General features: G+C 34.2%; 1 protein-coding gene across 2 annotated transcripts; it reads right to left on the reverse strand.

Moving 5' to 3' along the window:
• Window positions 1–747: 747 nt before the first annotated feature.
• Window positions 748–7,751, reverse strand: LOC125202036 (pre-mRNA-processing factor 19-like). 2 transcript variants are annotated; one of them, XM_048100345.2, is made up of 18 exons: window positions 7,609–7,751; window positions 7,436–7,521; window positions 6,426–6,497; window positions 6,236–6,298; window positions 5,595–5,681; window positions 5,360–5,507; window positions 5,158–5,279; window positions 4,882–4,998; window positions 4,458–4,553; window positions 4,283–4,342; window positions 3,663–3,737; window positions 2,609–2,713; window positions 2,364–2,483; window positions 2,204–2,281; window positions 2,028–2,124; window positions 1,719–1,770; window positions 1,349–1,419; window positions 748–1,198 (listed from the first exon to the last, which is right to left on the reverse strand). In XM_048100345.2, exons 1-18 carry the CDS (start codon window positions 7,619–7,621, stop codon window positions 1,080–1,082), a joined length of 1,581 nt encoding a protein of 526 aa, XP_047956302.2. In that variant the 5' UTR covers window positions 7,622–7,751; the 3' UTR covers window positions 748–1,079. The 2 variants fall into 2 exon arrangements, with proteins under 2 accessions (XP_047956302.2, XP_088922173.1); XM_089066047.1 differs by lacking the exons at window positions 7,436–7,521; window positions 7,609–7,751 and adding an exon at window positions 6,651–6,757.
• Window positions 7,752–11,395: the final 3,644 nt, after the last annotated feature.

Below are 11,395 nucleotides of genomic sequence, written 5' to 3' on the forward strand. Positions count from 1 at the left end.
ACCAATTGTGATCCGAGTTGAAATGTTAAGAATGCCAAAACTCAAAAGATAAATTATGGGACCAAAATCGTAAAATGGGCATATGTTCAGGACTAGTTTTGACCTTTACTCTTAAAAATAATGACGGTAGTAAATATAAAATTTATACTACTTCATCAACTACCAGAATATGTAAGTAATCCCTCCGTCCTTTAAATTTATGTCACACTTTGACTAGACACGGATATTAAGATATGTAATAAAAAAATGAATTCAAAAAATTAGTGAAGAGTGAATGCTATTTTTACATATTAGTTTTATAATAAAATGTGAGCTAAATGAGTCGGTGGAATATGAATTTCACTATAAAAAATGAAATATGACAAATTTTATGAGACGGACGAAAATAGAAAAGTGTGACAAAATTTAAAGGACGGAGAAGTAATAACATAAATTTTAATGCAAAATTAATAAATTAAGAGAAAAATATGCAATAAAAATAATTACTATAGATAGATATGGACTTATTTTGTATAGACCTACTAAAATGGATAAACAAATTTATTTTTATGAATAAATAATTATAAACTGATAGTCAAATAATAATGTTATGAACTAATTGATGAATTAAAAAGATACATCATGCGAATTTTAAATAATACACTAGGCTTCAAAATTATTTAAAAGTTAAAAGTATATACAGATTGCATAACCACTCTTATGCGTGATTATCTCTAGGTTATTTGTCTGTGTCATTCAAATACCAAGTTACCAAAAACTGGCAGGAACTTCTAATATTAAAGTATTTATACTACCATACTGCATAAATTTGACAAGTAAAAGTGACATCAATACACTGGTGAAACAATAGGTAACAATTGAAATAGAAACAAAGAAAGCTCTTCGAAATGGGAGAATCTATTATTACACAACAACCAATCGATGAACTTAATAGATGATACAATTTCTTATCCCTCTTGGTTGTGTTCCAAACAAAAGCCTAGTGAAGTCGGGTTCTATCTCGGCTCTCCAGCCCAAAAAATCCACAGCTATGTGGGATTAAGAACATGTACCGTTCCATGTAGGATGCAGTAAACTCTTCATGTCTCGGACTGATCATCATTTTCCTCGGGCAGCCCAAATACTCTAAGGTTTCTATCCATTGACCCAACAGCCACGTATTTTGCATCGGGGCCAAACTTGACACTTAATATTTTGCCTGCACCCGTGCAGTTTGAGCAAGTAAATACATTTGCTTGTAAAGCTAAGATACAACTAATATTTGTTGTGCAAACTGTAAAGTTACTGGCAAAGCATCATTATCATCAAGGATTGTGAACATGTATGGTGCAGAGGATGATGAATATACCTGTGCCGGACAAGTCAGGGAATGTTTTTATGCAATTCCATTCAGATTTGACGTTCGCAACTTGATAGACTCTGTAATATTACCATGGATGAAATGAATAATCATTCACAATCACCACACGAGAAAAAACTAATTATTGTTATCACTTAAAGATCTTCAAGTATATGTATGCCAACAGCAACTAGATTGAAAAACTTCAGAAAAAATGGAAAAAAACGGAATATCCCAGTATAAATTTCTAGGTGTGTAGAGAAGGAGTACTTTACAAGTGGCAGTTGTGTAATTTTTTACTTTATTCTTTAATTGGTGGTGGTTGATGGGGTGGGGAATTCAACATGTTAAGTGGAGCCAAATAGTGGTGGTTCAGTACCTGATGTCTGATCCTCCTAGAGCAAGGTAACTTCCACTATGGTCGAACTCCACTGCAAAATCAGAAGGTCTCAGGTGAGGAATGACAAAACTAATCGATAATCAATCTTGCAGGTTTCCTGTCCCCTATCATATATACAGTCCTCAGAGATAATACTAATAAACCTCTGAAATATGCATATGTTGATCCATATGCAGAACCATCAATATATATATGCAGTTCTAGATTTAGATGCATCCTTGTTTGCATCTCTCCCTATTCATATAAATATATATATATAGGGATATTGGGTCAGGATACAAAATTAACCTGAATGTGTAGGCGTATTCTCATCATAAGGGGATAAAGTCCTAAAGTTCTTGAGCCTACGCAGATCCCAAAGCTTAACTCCATCATGTGCTGCAGTCTGAAAGTTCAAACATGATATTGATGGCATAGAAAACTTGGATGTCACATTGTTCACTTTCTTTGAAAGGAAAACCTACCGCCAGGAAGTAGCCATTCTCTGAAAATGAAATGGCTGTTACAGCCCCCATATGCCCCTCAAAGCTTGCAACATTTGACTGCACATTGCCAATGACAATTAGATTAATCAAAAAAGGAAATATCCAGATTGATCGGAAATTTATATAAATGAATCCGCACCTGACTTTTTACATCCCAAATCTTACTAAGCCCTCTAGAGGTACCCGTTCCAAGGATGAGACCGTCAGGATGAAAGGCTGCAGATGTGTATCCCTCAGCAGATCCTGATGTATCTTCTACCTGCAAAGACGATACAGCACAAGCCAGAAGTAAAATTCTAGCCAGAACAGATATAAAATCAAAAAGGCAGAGAAATAAACATATTTGGCTCCTTTATGTGTTAAGGTCAGAGACAAGGTCTGTACCTGAGTGAGACATAAACCTGAAGAAAGTTCATAGAAGCACCAAGTGCTATCAAGAGAAGCAGTGACAAAGTAGTTATTGGTTGCATGGACTGTAACAGCTTGCACCTGTCACACAAATGTATTGAGCAAAGCTAAATCAGGTGGCAAGCAATCAAGAGTGTGAAGATATAAAAAACTGTAAAGGAAAGATCATACAAAATAAAAGCACTCTCATTTTCTGCAGAAGTGTAAATTTTCTGCCAATTCAGGTGCATGAAAAGTAGAACTGTCAGCCATTACCTTCCTTTAAAAGTCTTGTGTAGGAAAAAGCTTGACAAACAAGTATAAAAGACAAGAATTAACATGAATTTAGCATGTAAGAGATTACTTTCTTAGATCCTACAACCACTTACAGCTCACATGAATAAATAAGAAAAAGCATACCGCACTAATGCTAATTCAAGCAGCAGACATGTAGCAAAAATATGTGGGCACTTTGGTTTATTAACCTTAACTAAAAGTGTCAGCTAGCTTTTAGCATAGATAAGAACCAAAAAACAGAGTACATGAAAAGAAAGATCAAATTTTAATTGGAAGAGCTATTAAATACATCATTACAAAAGGTGCTTAAGCAAAAACAAGCCCACTTTTGAGTTAGTAAAGAAGGCAACGGTACCCACATCAACAAAACTAAACAGTAAATATCAATCAAAAAGCAATAAATGCATCTAATAAATAGCATGGAGATTAATCAGATCATTACTATGCATTATACAATTAGTCAAGAAGAAAGAATCAATAAAAAAAGGTACAAATACACATGAACAATTCACCAGCTTCAAGACAAATCTTAATCCAGTAGCTACTAAGTACTATAATTTTTCAACTTTATTTTCTATACATCTTTCGCTATTGCAATACCACTTTTATAGTTCTAAAATTCCTATATTTCAATTAGAGTGAACAAGTAATAGAGAATATCACGGTGCTGTCTCAAAGTATCAAAACACATGAGAAGCCATCAATCAAATTGCATCAGATTTAGAATTCACTAACCAGCATGCAAGTAAATTACCTCAGCAGTATGATCCTTCAAAATGTGCCTACAATCAAAATCTCCACCTTCAGAACCTCTCCATACACGAACCGTCTGCAATGAGTAGAATGATATGATGTTGCAGAATAAACAACTTGTAGGAAATATAACTCGCAGAATGCTAACAAGGGTAAGTAAAGCAATATTGTTCACAAAGCACTCCATTGTTCCAAACGATCACAAAACACTCAATTTTCACGTGTCAGTTTTACATAAAAGAACCTAATTCGACAAAAAGCTGTTACAAACATTCTGACAGTTACAATAATGGATAACAGAGTTCATTCCTACCAAGAAAAAGGTTCCCACAGAAGAAGTGATTAACTGATTATTAGTGCTCTCTCCCATGTATTTGACATACTTTCAAATCATTATTAGGATAACAATATTTATAGGAGCAAATTGCATAACCAGAGTTGAGTAATTTCAGTCACCCAAAAGGAGAGTAAATGCTTAGAGAAAGTTAGCAACTAACAAACACGGAGTAATAGAATAATTAAATAGGAGGGAAACAAGAGAGCAAATAATAAGCTTAACTATACCAATATTAAGCTTTATTAAAAGAGATTAAAATGGGCTAAAATCATGGTTGGTATTACCTTATCAGCAGAGCCAGTAACTACTATTTCACCTTCCGCAGCAAATTTGACGCTTGTAACCTAGAGAAGTCCCAAAGAATATTTTTATACATCTTCATGAAAGAGTCCAAAAAAGTTTAAAACAGAGGGAGATAAAAAATAAAACATGAAGAACAAGACAATGTTCAGTGCCAACCTTCTTTGAGTGGCCACTGAGAGTAGATACTACTTGGCCTGACGATCTATCAAAAACTACAGCATTCGAGTCAGCCCCAGCAGTGGCAATGAGATCCTAAGAGAAACATCCAGAAGAAGTTGCAAAATGTCTTCATATCAAGAATTTGAATAAATAAGAAAACAGTTAATGAACAATATATACCTACTAATATCAGAAGAGAAAATTGCAGAGTACTTATCAACAACATATGCTATGGATATAGCTAAATTTGGCAATAACATAAAAAGCCAACAGCTCTAGAATAATCACCACAGCGTTTACTTGGGACTTTGGGGTATTGGTCCAAAAAAGATCACAATCGGAAGGAAGCAAACTGTTGAGTGTTGAATACTCGAGGAAATCCATCACAGAAAGATACAGATAGAAAGTGAAGTTTCCATACCTTAGAGTACAAGATGTCCATCGACAAAATCCCAGGTTTGTTGGTTTTATGAAGAGGATTTACAGTGAGTTGAGTGTACCTCTCCACAGCATCAATAGGAGCCAATGTTGATGGTATCTAGCAAAACACACAAACAAACACATATCTATGAACGAACATCATAATATCACATACACATCTATGATAGAACATCAAAACAGAAGTTTCTGCAAAAAAATAGATCCAAGGCCACTCTATTTGACATGAGGCACAAGACTAGAGTAACCTAGGGCTTACCTGTCGCCTTTTCCTTTGTTGTGAAAGGGCAGAATTGCAATCTGTAAGCTCGGAAATAATACTATTTGAGATTCCTTGCCGAATCCTTTTCCCATCAGGACCCACCTCACTGTCCTCGATTGCTACACGCACGATAAAAAATCTAAGAAACCCACACAAGAACTCAAACAAAGAATGAACATGAATCTGAGAAATCAAGAACCTCTTTTCCCATTGCTTAAGGCAGCAGCATTTACTGTATCTTGTGCAGATACTGACATGGGTATCTGTCTTTCAGCTTGTGCTAATAGCTCTCTTGCCTCATCTCTTTCTTTTCTCAGTCTTGCAATAACACGACATGCCGCATCATGCTGCAAGGAACAAAGTAAATGTTTGTGATATAACGATATTTATATACCATTCCAACATCATGAAGATGCACTTTGACAAATCCATACCTGATACAAGGCATGGCTAAGCTCTTGCCTAGCAGTATGTAACTGTTGCTCCAACGCAAAATTTGATAACATCAAAGCATCCCATTCCTAATGTAAGCAAAACTAAGATCAAACAAGGAAAGAGTGTAAAATCTAATAAACGGCAAAGAAACATTACATTTCAGTAGACCAATTGTCTAGTATAAATATACGCAACTCATGAATGAATAGCAGCAGTCTCGTTGTGGCTTAAAGACTGGCACAGTGACACTTATCTATATAAACAAATTAAACTTAATGTGCATGTTTTATGAATTATGATTACAAAGTATTTAGTTCAATGATCATTGTAAAAAGCGATATATAAAATCCTTCCTTATGCACAAACAATGCCGAATTTGTACAGGTATTCCTATATTTTAGTCTCAACAATTAAAACAAGATGAACCAAGATATAGGATGTAAACCAAAAACAAAACAATCCATATATTTTCACTGCAGTAAGCACTAGGAATTTATCAACGCAATTTATTTTTCTGCCGAAGCAATAACTTGCAACATGAACCTCCCAAGTTCAAATTGATGAATCTACATATCAAACTTCTGATAGTTTTCGAGGAAAAAAAACAGTGTTAAACAAGAAGAGAAAAAGAAAGACATACTATCTGAAACATTCCCAGCATCCCAGGGATACTAGCAGTCTGCATTGGTCGGGGCTTCACTATCTGGATCAAAGTAACCAAGCCCAAAGTATAAACACAGTTTCGATGAGAAAGTGATACCTACCCTAAGAAATAAAAAACAAAGGAAGCTAATATCCATCCCAACCTATTAGATATTCAGCAATCATACCTTCCCAGAATTGACAGGTAAAATATCATCAATTGTCATAGGCTCTCCAGTAACGGGACATTTACCAAAGTCCTGAAAAAATTCAAAAAGAAGGAAATTTTATAAAGGACAATAAGACAGAAGAGAGTAAAAAATAGTGTATTCCGCCACTAACAGATTTGCTAACATATTACACCAATGGAAGATTTAAGGACTTCCGGGGGACAAAGAATACCAAAAGATCACCTGGATAAACATCATCCTACAGCTCTTTTGGACTGAATTAGGCAAATCATTCTAGTCTAAAACTTTTAAAACATGTCTCCACTGCATATTTCACAGATCTAGACATTTCTCCAGCACTGTGAAAGATTGAAAAAAAGCCAATGCAGGCTAAATTCAATGATTATCCAAGTATTCCATAAGGAGCTAAATGACTCATATAGAACTTCAACAGCTTGGATACTACAATGAATATTGAAGAATCGAATATCTTACTTATACAAACTTCCTAAAGTCGACTTACTCACTACAATGAAATGGTAAAGAAATCAAACATGCTAAAATTCCCTCCGGAATTTCAAAATCCTTCCTACCTAAATTTTCTCTGTAATCAAATGCGAGATAATTCAACAACAATTTAAAAAGCTAAAGGAAATATAAATCCAATCAATAGGTAAAATCGAGCTACCTTAACATAAAAATGCTACAGATTATTAAAAAAACAAAAAACGGAATGAACCGAGATATGGAGCGTCCTAAAGTCGACTTATTACACAATATGCATTTCATTACTCAATTACTCACTACAATGAAATAGTATAGAAATTAAACAAGCTAAAATTCCCCAGGATTTAAAATCATTCCGACCTAAATTTTCTCTGTAATCAAACACGAGACAATTCAACAAAATGTAACAATCTAAAGGAAAGATAAATCCTATCAACAGGTATATCGAGCTACCGTAACATAGAAATGCCACAATTATTAAAATAATAATAATAATAATAATAATAAAGAAGAAAACGAACCGAGACATAGCGCTCGATTAAGCGCTTCTCGAAGAGGAGACCAGAACTTTTTGAGATAACAGGTTCCTCCGGCACCTCGCCAGAAACTGCGAACAAAATGTATGTGTGAAATTACAAAATACATGCAAAATAGAGGAAGGCGATGGTTGCGAGAATAAAAATGGTGGATTTACTTGAACAATTCATGGCGTATGTTAATTTGCTCTGGATGCGCTAGGGTTAATGGTCCTGCAACAGAGAAAGAGAGAAAGAGGGGAAACGTAAATCGCCTTTCAAAGTTATAAATTTGGAGGGGCGAAATTGCTAATGCCAATGCGGTTTATGCTAATGTCAAGCCCGTTAGAGCATCTACAACAGGAGTGGACTAGCAAAAGTCTAGTAATAGTCCAAACTAAAATACCTCCTGCCTATCATGCCCTTCTAAAAGTGTAGTCACACCTAGTAATAACACAGACTAGCCCTCTCATTTCATTCTTTTTTATCAAATTAATAACAAATACGAAATTACTTCGTATTTATCAAATATTAAAAAAATGAAATGCAATAAGTTGTATATAAAGTAGTAAAAATGAAAAAACTAAAAAAAAATGAAAAATTGGATCGGCTCGCTTATTACTCCATGCCCTAGCTCTAGGGCTTTTTTTTCGTCCTCTCGGCTAGCCTATCACAATATCGTAGTAGTCGAGCGCCTAGCCACATACCAGGGCGCCGGCTAGTCCATTATTGTGGATACTCTTTAGCTTCCCTTATTTACCCTTATTTTTCAGTAAATAGATAAAAATATTAAATGTGAGATATACTAATATGCTAACTAATTCTAAAGTTACAATGTACATCCAATCTCGTGCTATCACGTGGCACGAAACATGCAATATTGTAAACATTAAAATGCAATATACATTTATAGAAGTTATAAATAGATTTTGGCAGATTGCATTTTTTATTGTTGAGTTTTGCATTTTAAATATAGACGGTTTAATTTGCATTTTAAATATAGACGGATTGCATTTATATATAGTTTATTTTGCATTGTAGACATTTTATGTTAAAATGCAAAACTTAACAATATAAAATGTAATTTGCAGAAATCCATCTACAACTTCACAAAATATTGCATTTTTGTGTTTACAATCTTGCATGTTTCGTGCCACGTGGCAGCACGAGATTGAATGTATTTTATACTATTAATATTTTATCTACAACATTAGTTTTACTATTATTATTTATATATTGTAGAACATTTTATGTACAACACTAATACTGTCATTGTTTATATCTTCTACACAATTTTAATATGTGTTAGAGTATTTTATGTACAACATCGTGATCGTCAATCAGTAGGGATCACCTTATCCATTATATAATACATTTCTTAATACACTATTAAATAGTTGAAGTGAATCTCATTCTATAGAAAGAAAATTTATTTCCAAAATCTCCCCGAGCCATGTAAAGAAATTAAAACTTTATACCAAACATCAAAATCATTTATTTAAATCAATTTCAGATAATTATGTTCAAATTTAATAGAATGAAATAAATAATGTAAAATTTACTATCTTGATTTTATATTTTTTTCCTAATACTATTTCAGTTAATTATGCTCAGTTTTAATATAAAAAAAACGGGGAAAGTTTATAAATTCACCCGAAAATGCATATATTCATGATCTAAATGCAAGACTTATGATTAACTTGCTTATTTATTTATTCATGTTTTTTAAACACTCTTCATTCTATACAATTGTAAAATATATATTTGCATATTAAAGTATTTTATATAGTACGTACTATAATTTACTTTTCATTATTTTACGTAATCCTTGACTTATAAATGGAGTTCCTATTTTTATAATTGAATTATATAGCATTGTTGAGTATTTCGCACACCTTTATATCCTTCTAGATACTCATAGTAGTATAGTACCAGTATAAAATCCAATTATAAATATAAAAATTCTATATATGAGTGAAATTATTTATAATAATTAATTATGGACATTCTTCATAAAAAAAAAAGAATTAAGTAAAAATAATTATAATTAAATTATAACACTGAATCTAGCTAGGTCGTCTGAAATCATTAATCATATTAATAAGAAATCGATTATTGGAGATAGTGTATATAAAAAATCCAATTGCACAAATTTCTTTAATAATGTCTTTTAGAATTTAAAAGAATATGGATTTAATAAGATGCAAATAAAGAGAAAAAAAACCCTTAGCGTTTAGTTCATGAATTTTAAAAAAGAGATTTGTGACTTTGTGGTGTTTTTCAAGATACAATACACAAAATATTATACTTTTAAATTGATATAGTAGCATTGAGGAGATAAATTTTAAAAGGAAAGAAAATTAGTGAAGTAAATATGTTGAAAGTAACTTTTCTTTCTATAGAGTGAGATCCACTTGTAAACTCTTTAATGGTGTATTAAGAAATGTACTATTATATAAATGATTAAATGAATGAGGTGATCCCTTCCGATGATCAAGTTGTATATTCATATGACTCCAATTCTGTCCATTTACAGCGTTCGGTTTACAATGTATAATTCATGCGAGCCCTTGAAATTAGCAAGGGCCCGCCACTGTTCATCAGAAAAGTGCACAATTCATTTCTTGCGCAATAGGTGGTTAATTCTTGGTGTCAGCCGCACAATTCATTTCTTGCGCAATAGGTGGTTTATGAATCTGGGAGTGCGGCTGACACCAAGAATTGAAGACAAGATTACAATTTTACCCCCATCGTTTTTATTTCCCCCAATTTCAGTCATCACATTCAATTTAAGCCACCAAAATCGAAGACCAGAAAGTTCAGTCTTCACTTTCCAATTTCCGCCGGCGGAGCATATTACTTGAAGCAACAACAAGTTTCATCCAATTTGCGGAGAGTGAGATCGAGATGGAAGGGAGTGGGAGACTGACGATGGAGCGGAGGCGAGACCAGTTGCGGCGAGCGATGATGCAGGAGATGAGAGAGAGACCAAATAGAAGAGGGAGAGGAGATGAGTCGAACAGAACTGAGGACGACGGTGAGCAGGGGCAGCTCTGAGGAGACGGGCGTGGATGAAATTGAAGGCGATGGGGGTGACTGATGGACTCTATGTCGGTGTTGATGATCAAAGCTACCGTGGCAAACGCTTTTCCGCAACAGAGTGATAAGAATTCCGGCGATCAGCTGGCAAAAGCGAAAGCTGGAGATGTGGGGATCCGGACGAGTTCGTCGATGAAGAGATCGGCTTCGTGTAGCAGCAAAGTGTTTCGTGTTGCAGCAAATTTGGGTAGCATCTTCACCTCTTCTAATGGCTGCCATTATTTTGCAGAGAGGAAACATTTGAGGTGTTTTTGGTCTTTTTAGACAATACTGTACATGGCCATATTTCCACCTCTTCTCCAAATCAGCTACACTGAACGGAAGAAATAAAACAAGGATGGTGGGCCCTCTTGACCCAATTCTTGACCAGTTTTATTTCTTGGCCTAATCAAATATGAGTAACCGAACACATACTTGCATATAAACTTCACTTGATAAAAATAAGTATTCTTCTTCAATGTTGTAATTGTAAATGTGCACAATGAACTCGATGCGTTATTAAAATTTTGTCGATTTTTCAAATCTTTAATATCACATAGAATCCCTAGGGCTTGTTCATTTCCTTCACAGGAAATGCAAAGATTATAATCTTGGTGTAAATCTGACGTGTAGGGCCTAAATATATGATGCTGAATTGTTTTGCCACGTTGTTATGACTTCAGTTTTGCATTTACGAATCCTTTTTCTTTTTTATTTTTTAGGAAAGTTTTCAGTGTGCTCAAATACCCTCTTCCTAAAAAAAAAAAGACTGACGCGCAAACGAAAAATTGGACGATTCATTTGAAATTTTCACCGTTGTTCCACCTACAAAGAGGGGGAGGCCAGAATCTTGAATTCGTCCATTGCCGAGAAAGAGGCGACGCGGAT

This window comes from Salvia hispanica, chromosome 2 (assembly GCF_029641045.1).
Source record: "Salvia hispanica isolate PSC_SH4W2 chromosome 2, Shi_PSC_v1, whole genome shotgun sequence".
NCBI classification, from domain to species: Eukaryota; Viridiplantae; Streptophyta; class Magnoliopsida; order Lamiales; family Lamiaceae; genus Salvia; species Salvia hispanica.